Source organism: Delphinapterus leucas, chromosome 5 (assembly GCF_059928025.1).
Source record: "Delphinapterus leucas isolate spDelLeu-1000000601 "Yukka" chromosome 5, BTC_Dleu_Yukka2, whole genome shotgun sequence".
NCBI classification, from domain to species: domain Eukaryota; kingdom Metazoa; phylum Chordata; class Mammalia; order Artiodactyla; family Monodontidae; genus Delphinapterus; species Delphinapterus leucas.
The window spans coordinates 112,032,174-112,050,494 of NC_143133.1; the positions used below are offsets into that span (position 1 = coordinate 112,032,174).

An 18,321-nucleotide genomic window follows, 5' to 3' on the forward strand; every position below is an offset into this window, starting at 1 on the left:
GGAGTGTTGGCTCTGCATTCAAACTATGCACAGAATCCGGCTACTTCTCCCCACCTGCGATCACCTTGAGCTGGCCTCTCTGTTCCCACCTTGTACCTGCGCTCTCTCTTCCACATGCGTCCAGAACAAACCTTTGAAAACCTGAGTCACAGCATGTCACTGCCCTGCCCCTCCCCCTCCAGCGGTTCCCAGTTGCAGCAGATGCAAAAGACCTTTCAGTTGTTTACAATGTCCTACTGATAGGTATGGCCTCCCTCCTTTATAACTTACTCTCTCTCTCTCTCTCTCTCATTGTCTTTCTGTCCTACTGCTCTGTCACTCACTCGCTCACTCCACTCCCCCCACACTGGCTTCCTTGCTGGTCCATGCACATACCAGGCAAGTTCCCACATCAGGGCGTTTACAGTGACCCCCTCTGCCTGGGCCCCTCTCCCAGAGATGGCTGCCTGACCAGCTGCTGGCGTCTTTCAAGTCTTTGCTCAAATGTCACCACCGCCTCAGTGAAGCCTCACCCCAACTACCTTATTTCACATGACAACTCACCTCCTACCCCTTACCTCCAACCCTCCTCCTTCTGCTCTGTATCTTTTCCCATAACACTTATCACCCTCTGGCTTGCTGTAGGATTTACTCATTTATTCATTTTGTTTAACATCTGTCTTTCTCCACTGGAATGTAAGCTCCAAGAAGGCAGGATCTTTGTTTAGTTCAACGTTGTTCAGTCTAGAACAATCTAGAACAACGCCTGACATGCAGCAGGCACTCCCTCATTATTTGTTGAATGAGCGAGTGAATGAATGAGAAAGAGACTAATTCTGACTGAGAGTTCTAGGCAGAATCATGAGGAAGAATCCTTTGAGCTGGCTGTTGAAGGATGGGCAGAGTTGGACCGTCGGGTTTTCTGGGGAAAGACATTCCAGATCAAAGGCATATTTTGAGCAAAGGCAGAAAAGTGGCAGAGCCCACCTGTGCTCCTGGAACGGCAAAGAGTCCCAAGTAACCAGTGCTGGGGGCCAGTGAGAGCAGTAAGGGTGGACAGATAAACCAATGGATAGAAAAATAACGAAAGGGGACTCTGGGTGGAGTGAGGGAACGAATTACTAATCACTGCCCATGTTGAGAGGGCAGGCGAGTCGGGGGTTGGAATCTCAAACAAGCAGCATGCGTTGTCCCTTTAAGAAATCAGGGAGAGATTGTCCCTTTTAAGAAATCAGGAATGTGAATAGTGTTTGCTAATGAGATCTCATCTTTATATAGTACTTGACTGTTTTCAAAACATGGTCACATGTTTATTATGATGGAGGCTTCAGGACAACTATGTGAAGTTGGTATAATAGCTAATAGGCAGGTTTTTATTTACATGATTTGATCAACTTAAAGTTAATTGCATTTTACTGTATCAAGCCAGCTAAGTGACTGGTAGTTAGAAGGTGGAGAAGCGGCTTCCCACTGCCTTGGGCCTCATTACACTGTGTTTCTCCCTCTGCCAGTCTGCCTCTTTCATCCCCACGCAATCCTAAAGATGTCATGCTGGGATTTTTCACCAGGGTACAAGCTTCTTCCCATTTCCCCCATCATTGAAAGTAGCAGTTTCTTCTTTACCAGATCCATTTTTCTCTTTCCTCCTTTTCCATTTCACTTTACCTGGAATAATTATGAGAACGATGAACACATGTAGAAGGTGGGTGTGTTTTTACCTTGGCCTGTTCAGCATCCTTTCAGGCTTAGGCCGAGACGGTCTGACCCAGCACCTGACGTGCTCTGAAGTTGTGTCTGTCTTTCGTGTGGTTCGTGGGTGGAAGGGCAGAGGAAGCATGTCCACGACTCCGTGTGAGTGTCTTCAGGCTTGCTTGTTGCTCGCTTTGGGAGTAAACCTGATCTTCTTAATTCCCCCAGATATTAGTAGGCAGGACGAGGCGGAGGGAGAACTCAGTGAAGGAGAACACTGGTATGGGAACTCTTCAGAGACGCCGTCGGAAGCATCCTATGGAGAAGTCCAGGAGAACTATAAGCTGTCCCTGGAGGACCGGATCCAGGAGCAGTCCACTTCCCCCGACACCTCCTTGGGAAGCGGGACCCCCAGCAGTCACACGTTGGAGCTGGTGGCACTTGACGGTGAGGTCCTGCGAGACCCACTGCAGTGTCCGGATCACCTCTCCCCCGGCGTGTCTTCTTTGTGTGATGACGATCCCGCGGGCTCCACCAAGCCCTTGAGCAGCAACTTGAGGCGGCTGCTAGAGGCCGGGTCCCTCAAACTCGATGCCACGGCCACGGCCAACGGCAGGGTGGAGTCCCCTGTCAACGTCGGCTCGAATCTCTCCTTTTCCCCACCGTCCCACCATGCCCAACAGCTCAGCGTGCTGGCCAGGAAGTTGGCAGAGAAGCAGGAACAGAATGACCAATACACTCCAAGTAACCGTTTCATATGGAATCAAGGTAAGTGGTTGCCAAACTCAACCACCACCTGCGGCTTGTCCCCGGATTCAGCCATCCTCAAACTGAAAGCTGCAGCCAATGCTGTCCTGCAGGACAAATCGCTGACCAGGACGGAGGAGACCATGCGATTTGAGTCCTTTTCCTCCCCTTTCAGCTCCCAGTCTGCCAGCTCCACCTTGGCAGCTTTATCCAAGAAAGTCAGCGAGAGAAGCTTGACTCCTGGCCAGGAACACCCGCCCCCGGCCAGCTCTTTCCTTTCCCTGGCTTCCATGACCTCCTCGGCGGCCCTTCTGAAAGAGGTCGCAGCAAGGGCTGCCGGGACCCTTCTGGCTGAGAAATCATCACTGGTGCCTGAGGACCCTCTCCCGCCACCGCCTTCAGAGAAGAAGCAAGACAAAGTGACCCCGCCGCCACCTCCGCCACAATCCTTGGAATTATTGTTACTCCCAGTTCCTAAGGGCAGAGTGTCTAAACCCTCCAACTCAGGTATGGATGCTTTCATTTCCATCATCTTGTAAGTCTTTTTTGTTTTTACCTGTCAGTTGCAACGTCTAATTCATTGACTTCTTCACTTGGGTTCCCCATCGGATCTGAGGCAGGAAGAAAAAAGCAGGAATACTTTAAGTAAGCAGCCTAGGGGGTTCTTTCATGTATGTGTGACACAAAAAACTTCACCAATAGCTTTAGTTTTGAAAGGTAATGAATAATCTTAGAGACATACGGTACTCCTCCGTTGCATAGAAATGATTTTTTTTTTTTTTTCTTACCAAGTTCAGGCTGGGTCCACACAAGATATATTTAATAGGGGAAGATCAAAGCACCTTTGTCATGGAGTGCATGGCATCCCTGAACAGAGGGGAGAAGAAAAACTCACTGCTTTTGAAACAGTTGACAAGAGAGAGCTTACCGTCCTACTGCCTCCATGACAAATGGACTTTTGTATCATCAGTAGCTATTCTGCCCTAATTTACCACACTGTATACTTTCATGTTAGTATTTATGTTAATTTTTCGTGGAACGTAAGCCTTTACTTATCGTGTTCTTCCATAATATCTTGTCACACAAGAACTCTAAAGAGTATTGTCATTCAGATGTAATCAAAGCATTTCCTGCAAATGCTTTATTTTATTCCAGTCCAATCAGATTCTGAAGGAATGTGCATGTGGAAAATGTGAATCATGGGTTTTTCTTGTGGAGACGGTCTTTCCAAAGGAGAAGTGGCCGTTTTATAGAGCCTTGACATTCACAGTTATTCATCCGAGGGAGAAACTTAGTCACTTGAGTCCTCACAGTGGAAACATCATTTCTTGTACTGCTTTGTTTCTAAATTATGCCCATGGTAAGTACAGGGCCCCAGAGATGGATATATGGAGTTTCGGATGTCTCTTGAGGATATCCTGCCAGACTGGAACAGGAAGTGGGCCATGTGTGTCCTCATCGGGAGAAACGCTGCCATTGTGTGCGTCTAGCCAACTTTTGATTATTTGCAGCCATGTTGATGACAGGAGCTTAGAATGGCAAATAATTGACTGAACAATCACAGCTAACATCAGTTTGATGCGTTTATGACAAATTTCCATTTAAATTGCTGAGTGAGCTATATGCACTCATTATAATTACTGGAAAACTTGTGTAAACAGCAGAACAGAGCTAGGCAAATGGATATGTGGAACTTTTATGACTCTTTAAGTGATCCAAACTGCTCAGTCTAGGGTTTCTGAAGTGTCAGTAAAATCCTGGAATGTTGATCAATTCTGAGTTTCCCTACTCTTCACTTCTCACTCGTCATCTGGGGAAATAAAGAGAAAAATGGCTAAAATTAGGAAAAGGGGGACAAGCAGAGGGAGTGGGGTAATTCTGCAAGGGAATAGATCACTCCTGGTTTATAGAAATTTCATTTAGGGGTAGCAGCAGAAAGAGAGGTATGGCTATCTGTGTAAAATGTCACTTTATAAGTATTCTCCATCTGGTTGTTAAATAACTGTATTAATGATGTTTCTCCTGTAAATTCACCTTGACATTAGTTACTAGGAAAAGCTTACACAAATTTAGTAATAAACTTTAGTTGGCTAAAGGCTTGGAAAGAGGGAACTGATAAAACTGTCTCCTGACGGCAGACTCTAATGACTTTGTCATTTTCAAGTGTCTTGGGTGTAACCAGCAATAGTTATGAAGTGTGATCTTTTCACTCAAGTGACTAGATGCACGTGAAGATGGGAGAAAGGTCATGAACTTCCAGGGTGGGCGATAGACTGTTTGCCTGTTTCGTTGTAGGATCTGCACTCTAGGGATGAGATGTGCTCCCTTTTTGGTTTAAATGCACTTAATCCATGCCCATACCTCCACAGGCTTCTCAGTGGAATTGAATATGAAGATCTATACGAAATTGATTTTTTCTTTTTTCTTTACTGAATTTATTCTGTTGCTGAAACACTTAATATTTGAATCAATGAACATGTTCCAACTGAAAGAGGAGGGAAAAGAACTTCTCAGAATGGGGCTCTGCCACCCCTTTTGCTGATGGACAGGGACCTGTGTCCCCTGTTTTCCACATGCCTCTGTTCACAGTCCTAGACTTGGCAAAGCGGCTCCATTGACTGAGTGATTGTATTAAAAAACAAAACAAAACAAAACATTCATTTTGTAAAACTCACACAAGAGAAAAGATCGCTGCAAAGAGAAACACGAGGGCTCTTGAAATGATCCCCTGTGTGTCCGTGTGGGCGCATCCTAAATTCAAGTTATGTTTCTTTAAAACTTTTATTTATTAAACCATAGTTGCTTTACAATATTGTGTTAGTTTCAGGTGTACAGCTTCAGAGTCTTTTCCATTATAGGTTATTACAAGATGTTGAATATAGTTCCCTGTGCTGTACAGTAAATCCCTGTCGTTTATCTATTTTATATATAGTGATATGTATCTATAAATCCTTTACTCCTAATTAATCCTTCCATTCCTTTCCCCTTTGGTAACCATAAGTTTGTTTTCTATGTCTGTGAGTCTATTTGTTTTGTAAATAAGTTAGATTCCACATATAAGCGATATCACGTGATATTTGTCTTTCTGTCTGACTTTCTTTACCTAGTATGATAATCTCTAGGTCCACCCATGTTGCTGCCAATGGCATTATTTCATTCTGTTTAATGGCTGAGTAATATTCCATTGTGTATGTGTGTGTGTGTATATATATATATACATACACCACATCTTCTTTATCCATTCATCAGTTGATGGACATTTAGGTTGGTGGACAAGTTCTGTTCCTTATTGCATGGACTGGAAATAGGAGAGGGGGTGCCTCTGTGCACTTTTCACTTAAAGTGAATGTCATCGCCTCCTAGCATCCTAACTGGATTATGGATTAAGAAGTTGATAGAATATCCGATTTTGTTATTTACTTTGTACCATGGAGAGATAATTTGGCTGGCGTCACTTGAATCACTGGTTTTTGAATCTGAGGAGCGGAAGGGAAGGTGGGTCTTCTCTGTCTGCCCCCTCCTCTCCCTTTCTCCACACGGTACTGTTGGTTTCAGGGCCACCTGGGGGCTGGATTTGGATGTGACTTGACTTTACCTAAAAAGCATTATGGGAATGCAGTGAGAGCTGTCACCCATGCTTCTAAACAGTTCTCGTGATTATTTTTTTCCTTTACTTTAGAAAGAAATCTTAGTTTAATTCAAAATAGGTAGGTGGACCGACTTCTCACAGCAGGGAAAAGGTTTCTGTTGCCTACTACTTAAATAAACAAATAATAACCAAAAAAAATTTTTAAATCCACAGAAATAAGTTACACACCATTCCGATTTCAAGTGGGGCTTTACATTTTAAAGCTGTTTCTCAAAATGTTGCAGAAAGGGCATATAAAGTTGATTCTGGAGTTACAAAGGGAGATGTGCTAGAAAAGCCAGTCCTGTCTTGAGTCATTTAGACACTAGCATTTCTTTGACCTTCTTTAGGTCAAGGGAAGTCCAAACCATGAAAAAAAGAAAGTGTCTTTTAGGTCTGCCCTTATTTGTCTTTTTTGAACAGGATTCGGTTGTTGCCAGGTCATGGTGTATTTAATTCCTTAAAGAGTCCACCACTCGATAGCCTTTCCCCCTGCAAGGAGAGGTGACACTGGAGGAGGAGGTTTCTTTCATGTGACCCTGTGCCCCGGCACATGTGACACTGCTCCTCTGAAAGGGGACACGATAGAGAGAAGATCATGTCCATTTGCTCTAAAGATAAATGTCACACATTGACTCAATTCTCTTTGAAGCTACTGTTCTGTTGCAGCTCAGAACAAAATAAATGGTTTTTATTTTAAAGACAAAGTTTCTTGTAGAAGCCCGACAAGATTCCCAGGATGCCAGGCTCCTGGTTAAAAGAAATCACTAGGCGAGTTTCCGAGAGAGTGTCTCCAAAGCATCTTATTTTCCTGAGTAAAATTTAAATATGCTTAGAAGCAAGCTGGTCTCATTTAGCTGAGAGCTAAGAATATTTCCTGGGTCAATAGATACGGTTTCCTGGCTGCTGTTTTTATTCCTGTTTATGAGATGTTATTAACATTATTGCAAAAGCAGAGAAAGTCCAGAAAGTCAGGTCACCTCTTCTGATACTCCCCTTAGGTCCATCGTTATTAGAGCCGTAATCTGGGGATGATGGCATAGAGGGACTTCCTTAGAAAATTCACTTTTTAATCAAGATTCAGAACTATCTGTCACCGATCTCACTTATATTTCCCCAGTGATTTAAACTTAGACTGCTTCAAGATATCAGACTTCTCTCTTAGTTTTACTGAATGCTTACCAGTTGTTAAAATATACATCGATTATCTTGATGTCAGTAACAGCAGAAAGACCCAGTGACATCCATTGCCAACATAGGTTTTGTTTCCCTGAAATAGGAGTTGAGAGACATGCCCAAGAAATTCCATGGAAAGATGTTAAATCCATGTATATTGCTAGGAAGGAGGATGATGGCTCATCCTACGGAGATACGCACTAGTAGTTTAGTGGGCCTAGAGTGGGGACGGATGGTGCAGGGATTAAACACACCCAGGGCCACCTGGCGTCTTAAACTCCTTCGATGTGTATGGAAAGGTCTGTTTGCGGAAACAACCCACTTGCAAATTATCTTACCACTTAGGATATAACAAGGCAAAGTTTGATTTCAAAGCCTACAAAACAATTACATTTGTTTAAAAAATTACCTACCTTGAGTTACAGTGATTTAGTTAAAACCCTCCATGATTTTTTTTTTTTTTAACCCAATGAAGTTTTTATGTATAGACAATAGGGCAGAGCACCAACCGGACATGAAGAGATTGGCTGTCATCCCCACCCTTCCACTAATGAGCAGAGGGACCATACTAAGCATAAATCTCAGTTCAGTTTCCTCAACTGTGCACTGAACTGCTCGGAATTTATCCTCCAAGATTGTTCCCCGCTTTAAAATTCCTTGCTTTTACTTTCTTTATTTGTCTATCAACTCAAAATAAAACTTTTTCTGTTTTTGAATTAAATACGTTGCTTCTTAAAATTCCCTATCAAACCTTCTGCGAGATTGTCTCTCCGCCTTGGACAGATCCTGTCCATTGTAAATAGATGCCATATATCATTGTACTTTATTAATGGGGTAGTCACAGTACATGCATTGTTAACATTAGTTGCTCCAAAATTCATTTGGAAAATAAGTGAGCTATGAGTATGTGATCATCTCTATAAGTATGTGATCATCATGGTTTATATACTCATTCTTTCAAGATGTGTATTGGCATACTCTGTGAAAAGCATGCGCTCTCAGGTTAACATACTTCCGCTGGGACTTACTGGCAGCTTCCTGGACCTTTTTCTTCCATTTCCAGCCCATGTTTCATTTTCTGATACTCTCTTGACCCAGCCCTTTCCACTTAAGTTCATTATGGCCCAACACACAATGACTGAATTGTACTTGGTCCCCAGCATTGTTTTGGATGCTAGAGACACTAGGTAAGGACTTCCAGCTCTGCCCTAGCCAGTTCCTGCCTCCACTCCCTTCTTCTTTTCTCCTTCCATCTTTTCCATCTTTCTGTTTCCCCTGCTGAGCTGAATTTGGCCATCAGAGTTCTGCACAGGCTGAGCTGGACCTACCTGAACAGCACACTGGATTGCTGCTGAATTTTATTTCCTCTTGGCTCCAGGAATAATCTGCCATGTTGGGCCAAGCCCTGAGCTACATATTTCTCACGTGATGTTAATTGTTTAAATTTACATCTGCTTGGGGGCTTCCCTGGTGGCGCAGTGGTTAAGAATCCGCCTGCCAATGCAGGGGACACGGGTTCGAGCCCTGGTCCGGGAAGATCCCACATGCCGCGGAGCAACTAAGCCCGTGTGCCACAACTACTGAGCCTGCGCTTTAGAGCCCGCAAGCCACAACTACTGAGCCCTTGCGCCGCAACTACTGAAGCCCGTGAGCCCTAGAGCCTGTGCTCTGCAACAAGAGAAGCCATCGCATTGAGAAGCCCGCTCACTGCAACAAAGAGTAGCCCCCGCTCGCCGCAACTAGAGAAAGCCCGCGCGCAGCAACGAAGACCCAGCACAGCCAAAAATAAATAAATAAATTAATTAATTAAAAAAAAATTTACATCTGCTGTGGTGGTAAGCGTTCTGCTTTGGAGGGAAGAGTTTATTGTCACTACTATTCTTACCATAGCTACTACAGATAGCCTCCATTTACTGCATGACAGGCCTTTTACACACATTTAGTATTGCTTTTTATTCCAATAATATTATTGCTTATAAAGAGAAAATGTTTTCTCCAAGGGAGCAAATTAGCAGCTATCCATCCCACCAGGTCTAGTAGCATTTGGTGGAATTTAGTTTTGTTTGCTGTGGTACTAACTAGTGGTGTATCTGGGGGAAGTTGTTCATCGGACAGTTGTAAACTAGGTAAAATTATGAACACTTCAATCCTGTTGCCTCGAGAATGTGTGGTTCATTCTGAGGAAGTGGTCCTATTTCCTTAGGCTCGAAATTTGAGTGAAATTTACAGCTATCAGTTCCTTGAAAATATTTTGGCATACAAAATAGAGTCCATCCTTACTTCGCCTTTCCCTAAAGTAGTTAACAACATCGTATACGTGTGGAGGGCATCCTACTAAAATATGAATTTTTTAATAAATAAAAACGCAAGTATTACCAGGGGAAGTTACTGGCCAATTTTTAAACTCGATCTTTGTATTCTGGTTACTTTTACCATTGGCTTCTGTCTTCCTTTCCTGCAGCGATCAGTTAAAAACGGCAAATCGTTACAGTAGTGTAGCTATTTGACCACATATCTTGCTGTTAGTTTCTCTTCAGTATGAGTATTTGAATTCTTTTTTCCCAGTCAATCCAAAGACACCCTAATTTGTGCACGATGCATATATATTTTGATATTAATTAAAGCTCAGGAAGCATAGCTCCCAAATAAAATATATTTATATGAAATATGAATATGCAGGGTTCAATGTAGTGTATGTAGTCTGTGATCCATTTGCTATGTCGAATAGGTGATTAGGGTAGGGGCTGGGAGGGCATCAGAAAAAATAGGAAGCCTATAGATCACATTAGGCAAAGCAAGTTGTCTGGGGGAAGCCAGCAGTGTTCCTCTTGTCAGTAAATGGCCTTTGATGGCCTTCCCATGATGTGCCAGGAAATCTCAGGTCAGTGGAGGACATCTCAGTTTTTCTCTCCTCTCCCAGACAATCGTGTAAAATTAGGCCGTTTAGGGTTTAGACGGTAGGAAATACTTCCTGAAGATGGGAATTAGTGGAAGCCTACTTTGATGTTCTTACAACCCCAAGTAGACATCGTCATCATTTTCCCCCCCTCTGGCTTATGACACTAATCTCGCCTAGGGGCCTGATTCAGTCTTTTCTCTCAAATCTGTTGTTCAACATGCCATCTTTGTGATCAGGATATCAGAGTGGAAGGAATGACAATGCAGGATAGAAAGTGAGAGGCCGAATTAGGGATAGGTCAGGAGAGGTCAGCAGAGGCAACCCACAACGAGACACAGCAGGAAAGCCCGTGTGGGTTTATAAAAAGCGTGTTTATAGGCCTCTGCAAAGTGTGCTTTTCCTAGAGTAAAAGGAAATCCTCAGTCCCCACCCCATCCCCCAATCAAAAAAAGGAAATACTTGTGATGGAACACATCACAAGGAGAATTTCCAGACTTGAAGGGTATATTTTCAGGTAGAGGATTCTCTTTCCAGGTGCTTGGTTGAGCTAACCAATATTGCTTACACCTGTAAAAACGGCATCTTGGGAGTGCCCCGACTTTATTCCAGAACTCTTCCGATTCCATCCATTTTAAGTGGCTCTTTGCATGTGGAGATTCAGTTGACTCCATGAATACATTATATGATTATTTTAAAGTTTACACTTGGGAATATTTCCTTTTAAAATTATGAAAGTGATGTGTATATTAAAAAATTCAAATGGTACAGACGAATATACAATGAAAATAAAAGTTTCCCGCCATGACCCCTTCCCTTTAATCCACAGTCCTTTAAAATGAACTGCTTAATGTTTTCCTGGGTACGCTTCTAGACAATTCTCATACAAATAAAATGTCATTTTTTAAAAATAAGATATCATTTTTTTCGTTTCATTTATTCATCCCATTCTTCCTATTCCCCTCTTTTTTTTCTTTTTGTGCTCAAGTATTTAAAAGCAAATCCCAGACCTCATATTCATTTGCTTGTAAATATTTACATATATATAAGGACTTTAAAAACAAATAGCCTCGATAACTATTACAACATTTAAGAGGATCAACGATTGCTACATGATATCATGGAACACCCGGGCTATAATCAGTATTTTCTTAATTATCTCAAAAGTGTCTTTTTATAATGCTTTGTTCAAATCAGGAGCAAAATAAACTTCACACCTTGCGTTTGCTTTATATGTCTCTTAAGTGTCTTTTCATCTATAACCTCTTCCCTCCTTAAAATGCCAGTTACTTGTTGAAGAAACTGGGTCATCTGTCCTACAGAATGTCCCACATTCTGAATTTGTCTGATTCCATCCCTCTTGGTGTGTTTAACATTTCTGAAAAACAACATGTATTTCCAGTAAATTTACTAGTTATGTAGAAGCTTGATTAAATATTTTGTAAGACTATTTCATAGATGGATTATCAGAGGGCACACAATGTCTGTCCCATTTTTAGTGATGTTGAGATTAATGGTTTTAGGTGTTGTCAGCTTGATTCATCCTTTAGAAAGTCCCCTACCAACCTTTCACCTAATGGTCTGAGAAGCAATTGATTCCCATTTTTTAGAAAATAAAAATAGAATCTCCCTAGATACATAGTTTCAATTCTTGCTTTATCCACTAAGTGTAACATCTTGGACATGTTTCTATATTAGCATCTATAGATCTAGTTCATTTTAAAAAATGGTTTCTCATGTTTTATTTCATGGGCGTATTACAACTTATTTAATCAGTTTGGAAGCGTTCCTGATTCCTCATGATTAAGAACAGACAGTCTGAGTCCTTAACTCTACTCGTTTTCCTATATCCCTAAATCGCAGAGACTAGTGTGGCCCTGAGCAGTATAAGTTGATAGACTAGCTGTGTAGCAACACAGTGTCACAATAGACACCCTCCCCTTGGGGGCTGGTGGAAGAGAGAGTGATCTCAGCTTTCCTTGGAGGAAGTAGTTGGTTTGTTGGATTTCCTGAAAAATGGAAGCATTGGCAGCTGCCCGGTTGTAGCTCTTCCCAAAGTGAGTAGTGGGGCCCAGTCTCTGTGCAGAGGGGGGCAGTGCATCTTAGTGGCCACCCGAGGGACAGAAACAAGAGGGTGACAACCCCTGACCTTAAGACCCCCTGATGGCCAAATTGGGAGCAGCATCTACTGAAGCCGAAACTAAACAAGTCAGCAGTAGGAGCCTGAAATTTGTCTCCCCTGGAGCCGGGCTTGTGAGGTTTACGACGGCTGTTTGGTTTTCACTGTAGTGTTGTTCTCCGTCCCACTTGACTTGTCTTTATTTCTTACCCTTTTCCAAGTTCAGGGATTCAGATGTGAGCTTGAGTCTGGCAGTTTCCTTCAGAAAACAAAGGCTCTGAAGCCAGTCTTCTCTGGGCTGAGCTGGGACGGATGCCCTCCGAAGTGTGGGATGGCCTCTGGAAGCAGGGCTTTCCCCAGGCAGGTTGATCGGATTCTAAAAACTGGAACCCAGATGGAAGTATTGAGATGAACGTGGGTTTCTACCTGAAGAAAAGCAGTAATAAAGCTTCCTCATGGATATAAAGTCTTGGAATGGCAAAAAACAAAACAAAACGAAGCAAAAACAAACAACCCCCCCCAAAACCCCACAGAACCCCAAAACCCAAAAAACCAAAACCAAAAATACCCCAAAACCGAACAAAAGACCCCCTCAAGCCCCCCAGTTCCTTGTTAGTGTTCTTTATAGAGCAATGCATGTGAATTAGCGCTGGACGCAATGTGCCTGTTTGTTTTCCTTAATTTTCCTGTCTTTCTCCTTCTTCCAAGCTTCAGAAGAGGAAAGCGGAAAACCTTTCCAGTGCCCCATATGTGGTTTGGTTATAAAAAGGAAGAGTTACTGGAAGCGGCACATGGTGATTCACACGGGTTTAAAAAGCCATCAGTGTCCGCTCTGTCCATTCCGGTGTGCTCGCAAGGACAATCTCAAATCCCACATGAAGGTAAGCCACCTGCGGATGGGCCTCACGGAGAGGCAGGCACAGCCCGGGCCCTTGCACAAATCCATGCCCAGAGCTCCGTGTTGAAAGGTAGATTGCAATGCAAATGAAGCACATTGAAAAGGATCTTGTAAAGGATTTCATTATAAGCGTCTTCAAGTCCATCCGACAACCCAGAACTTAAAGCAGAGAGCAGCTTCAGTATCCAAACGTAGTGTAGAACCATCCTTTCCTATTGGGAAGCAACAGCCTAACTGGCCTTGCACGGTGATGCATTTTGGGGCACTAGGAGGAAAAGCTGGGGAAGAGCAAGAAGCAGGGAAAGACGGGTTCAGGAAGGATTGCTGGACCTGCCCCCCTTCCTGGAAGGAATGCCCTCTTCTGCTGTTGCTTTGCCATCCAGCTTACACACCCAGAGACATCTTACAGGGAGCGTGAGGACATTGAAAGACACCTGGGCTTTAACTTTCGCCCTGTGGGAGGCTTGAGGGCCACTCCTGACAAGACTGAGTCCCCTTGAGGCTGACAGCGTTTGAGCCGTCATAATTCCCGGGATCACACTTAGCAAACATCTAAAGACATTGTTTTCAGTGTCCTATTAGCAGCAACTGGGGGACTTGTGCCTGTAATGAGCATATAGGGAATTGACTAGACTATGTGTCACTCTTATGTGAGCTGGGGGGAAACTTAGCCATCTAGCAGTCTTTTTAGCAGACCCTATTAATGCTAAGGAATGCAAAGAGGAAACCCAAGAGATCAAAAAAGCATGGCTTCTGAATTTGACAGGCTTGCCTTTAAATCTTATTGTATAACTTACTAGCTAAGTGGTGAGCAAATGAGTCTTTAGACTTAATTTTCTCATCTGTTAAATGGGAATGATTATGTTCATCTGGAAGGGATATCATTAATATTTAAGGAGGTATTAGCAAAGTATCTGACACAGAAGTGTTCAGTGGTGGTGATTTCATTTCAATAGCTATTGTTGAACACCTTAATAATAATAACCATCATTTTCACTGATGTTTGCAATATCGTCTCACTGTTGACATTACTTATAAAGTGTTTACTTTCCTGCCGTAAGAAGTAGAGCATGTGTACATAATAGAGGTATTTGCTTTTTTCAAAATGTTGCAGTCTTATCCTTCTGAATAGATCAGTAACCACTGTTTAGAATTGTGGATCTAAAAATGTATGATCAGACAGAACCTCTACTGACTTTAGGAAATTGCTTGGAAAATTAAAAAAATAAATTAAAGCCATGATATAATTTGTTTTCTACCATTTGCCTTTGTCTCCAGGGAGTAGCAGGCCCTTCATTTTCAGAATCCATTTAACCAGGGGTTCTGGTTGGTTGAATTTTACTGAGCTGACTCAGTGTTTTACTTGCATCCCTCTCATCCTCTGTCAACTCTTCCCAGCGTAAAATCTTGTATTTTACACCTGCAAAGTGGATTTCATTAGCAGGATGAGCCTTCCAAAGAAATGCCTTTAAAACTAAAATTTGTTTTTGTTACCGTGTCCTACTCTGTGTTTAGAAATCAGTTCTGGCAAATTTAAAGCTTCAGTGAGCAGAAAACTTGCATCTGGCCTGACACCTTGTAAGCCTGTTTTCAGCTCAGGGTCACTTAAAACAACCTATTTATAAACCCATGGGAAAAAAAAAAAAAAGCTGGGTTTTCAATAGCAAGAACTACTGACCCTGAAACTACAGGGAGATGAGTTGGGTGCCTTGATGATACAGACCGTCAGCCATGACAGCGCTGCAGACGAGAGCAGCCAGGGCTCTGTGGGTCGTGGGGTCTTAGAATGCTTTCAGAACAAATCAATAACCAGTACAATAAAGCAGTGGTGTGAAATGACTACTTTATTCAAACTCATAGTGTCCTAACCTGTTGAGCTTTTGAGGAGGGGAGTGTGAGAGGGGCTTATGCAAGTTTAATTTCATCAGATGGTGCCCGCTTTCTTTTCTGTTCTCCACCTCACTTATGGGCCCGTGTTTTTTGCTTTGATCAAAGAATTCATGATTTAATTTTGATGAGGCATACTTTCATTTTGGTAGATTTTGAAAACATAGTCTACAGAGAAACATAATAGCTGTGGCCTTAGGAATACGTATTCTTTGCTCTGTGCACTGGAGGCTACAAGATGGATAGATTTTCTAAAACAAGTCCTACCTCAGAAGTAGGGGCAGTATAGCCTATAGATTAAGATCTCAAACTGCGTGGTAAAAAAAAAAACACCTCAGTTAGAATCTCGGTTCCATGACTTTCAGTAGCTGCGGAGTTTTGGGTGAATCATTTAACCTCTCCAAGGCTCCGTTTCCGCTCGTGGAGATAATAATCATACAATCTAGCTCACGGACTTGTTATAAGGGTTAAATGAGATAACGGATATAAAGCACTTAATATGATGCCCAGCATGGAGAAACACTCAATAAATACAGCTACTGTAGTAATTATTATCCGAAAGCCATCTGAATATATATTTACATTTAGAAATAAGTCGATGACATGGCATGAAAGAATTACTCTAAATTTTATTGCTTTTCTCTCTTCATGACATAGCTTTCGTGTTGAGAATTTAGAAAATACTGATAAAAAGAATCTGAAACTGGCCCTTAATCCCATCACGCAGAAATAACCATTATCATCCTAATCTTCTATATTGATTACATAAAGCTACTTAAGGAAGAACGGGATGCTACTTTATTTGTTCAACAACTACAGTACTTACTGGGTTCAGGCACTGTACAATTTTCTGAAAGCCTGCCTTTCCTCCTCCATATATCACGCAAATGTTTTTATGGCTTGCTGCGGAAGGAGCTTGTAAATGCCTCCAGCTTCCTCGGGGTTATCTTAGATTTCCATTAAGTCTTTTACAACTTTCCTGGATGAGCGAGCGTACAGGAATTAAATGCGGAATTCATAAGCTAAAATTGAACAGAGAAGGTGAGGAGGGCTGAGATCGGGAACATGGGTGAAGAAACGGCAAGAAATAGGCAAGGATCAGGGCGCCGACTTCTTCTAGTCTCAGGCCTGCCAGCTAAGGAGCTGACTCCTAGGTAAGCCCCCTCGCAGCCTGCCTTGTCCCCTCAGTGAGGTGGAGATATTTCCCGAAGTGTCCTCGTGTTTGTCCAGCTGCTACCAGGAGGTAGACCCAGTGATGCAACAGCCCTTATACTTCCCACCTCTTGGGGTGGTGACATGCTCTCTCTGTGAAGGATGACCTGCAGAAAGCAGGTCTCTATGGGACCTGGAAAGAATGACACGCTTTAGTCAAGTGTTTCTTGACAGTAGCCGACCAAGAGGGGTTTTTAAGCCGATGTTGGGCTAAAGAGAGTACAGATGATCCCTTTCTGTCGGGAGAGCAGGGGAGAGCCTTCCCTCCAAGGCCAAATGCGAGCTCTCGCCCCTCCGGGAAGGTCTAGCTCTAATAAAATTCTAAGTGTGACCGTCAACACTTCATCCACTGTTTTTCTCTTCAACGGTCACTCATTTTTCTGCCACTAAATACAGCCAGGCCAGTATCAGGTGGAAGAGGAACCGCATACAGGACTTGGGCACAGACGCTTTTGAATCCAGGGCTCCGTGTTTGATTTTAGAACATGGGCTCTGTCCTTTTCCTTTTTCCAGAAGCTGCTTCCGGAGCTTCTGTTCTTGGATTAGCTCCTGTCCTCTCCCGGGGCAATAGATGTCAGGACACTCCTGAAATGGAATCTGCCCCACCGCACTGCTCCCAGGGACGCCGGAAGCTTTCAGCCTCATGACCTTTGCCACCTGGTTCCGGGGCGAGCTGTGGCTGGCACCTGTCAGGGTCCCCTGGGGCTGTGACCTGAGGCCCCCCTCAGGTGCTTGCTCCTGTGTGAACTGGTTGGAGGAGAGGGTGGGGAATCTTCCCGATTCTGTGAGTGAGAAAGTAAATGAATTGCTCCGCTCCAGAGCGAAGTCCCTTTGTTGCGAAAGAACAGAGACGGTTAACAGCTGGTGACAAAGAGTGTGTGTCCCCCCCATTCCAGCCCCTCCCGAGGTTGCAGAGGGGAAGCCTTTTAATGAGCAAGGCTTTGCTGTAACTGAATTTAAGTGTATACGGTTATCTCTGTGGAGAAATTCAGGCTTTGGGGGACCCAGAATCTCTTCTGTTGTTTTTTTCAAAAAGCCACAGTGGGGTGCTGTAGCGACAGGATCTCACCATTAACTTTTAATTTCTTTGCTTTTGTTGGTCACTCAACATTATTTAAAAGTATGTTTTGGCTGGTGAATAATGCTTTTGGATTGCACTCAGAACGCATAAACGGCTGTAGTAAAACTTGCACTCTTGGAAAGGAAGCCCGCGCAGAGGGGCCAGGTGGCCCAGTGGATTAAGGAATCTTTAACCTTTAACCTTCCTTAGACCTGGATTCAAATCCTGCCTAGATCACCTCTCAAAGATGAGAGGTCGGTTTGACTTGGGTTTTGAATTCCAACCACTCGTTTGTCCAAAATCACACAACTCCCCAAATCTCTTGGCCCAAATCTCCACCATTGGCAGTTTCTACTCAAGGGAGGGCCAGTCCTGAAATAGCAGGGTGGAGCAGGTCAGCCCTGAAGTACATTGGCAGAGATGAATGGGGAAGTTACAAGCTTATGAGCACCTGCCAGCTCCAAGCCTCGCTCGGGCCAATGCAATGATTTCCTCACTTTTTCAAGCACTAAATTTGATTGTGACAGGAAGTAAGAAAAAGATTTCTAGCCATTTTTACAGGTACTGTGCAGGCAAGGCTGGAACTGTGTTTAAAAGTCTGCATTCTTTCATTGCAGACAGAACCACGTTTGGAAACACTGGTTCCATCTTGCTGAGACAGCTTGGTGGGCATCAGCCCCTGGTTTTTGTCCCCCTCTGCTTCCTTTATATGTCATTTTGCTCTAGCCATGTGCTTTGGGGTCTCAGTTTCTCTGTCTATGAAATGGGAATACCCTGGAGGCATTATTTTCCACATTCTTAATTACCTAGAGAAGCATTTTTGAAAATGGAAATTATGTTTGCAAAACGTAACTAACTCTCTGGGTGGTAATAATTGGGTCCCTGCAGTGTATTTATATTACTTGACAGGTTACCTCTATTGACCCCCAACTAGTAAGTATGTAAGTTCAAATTGTGCTGGGTTTATAATGTTTTCTCTGAAGACATCAACCGAGATGGGATGACTAGAATATTAGGAGGATTCTACCCC

At 43.2% G+C, this 18,321-nt stretch overlaps 1 protein-coding gene across 2 annotated transcripts in view; it reads left to right on the forward strand.

Annotated features, from left to right (window-relative positions):
- The first annotated feature begins 306 nt into the window (after window positions 1–306).
- The window catches only part of ZNF827 (zinc finger protein 827), a 146,535-nt gene continuing 128,520 nt past the window's right edge, over window positions 307–18,321 (forward strand). For both annotated transcript variants that reach the window (XM_022599756.3, XM_022599758.3), the window contains exons 1-2: window positions 307–2,922; window positions 12,943–13,115. In XM_022599756.3, coding sequence (XP_022455464.1) covers window positions 1,656–2,922; window positions 12,943–13,115 — 1,440 coding nt within the window. In that variant the 5' untranslated portion in view covers window positions 307–1,655. The remainder of the gene's footprint in view (window positions 2,923–12,942; window positions 13,116–18,321) is intronic.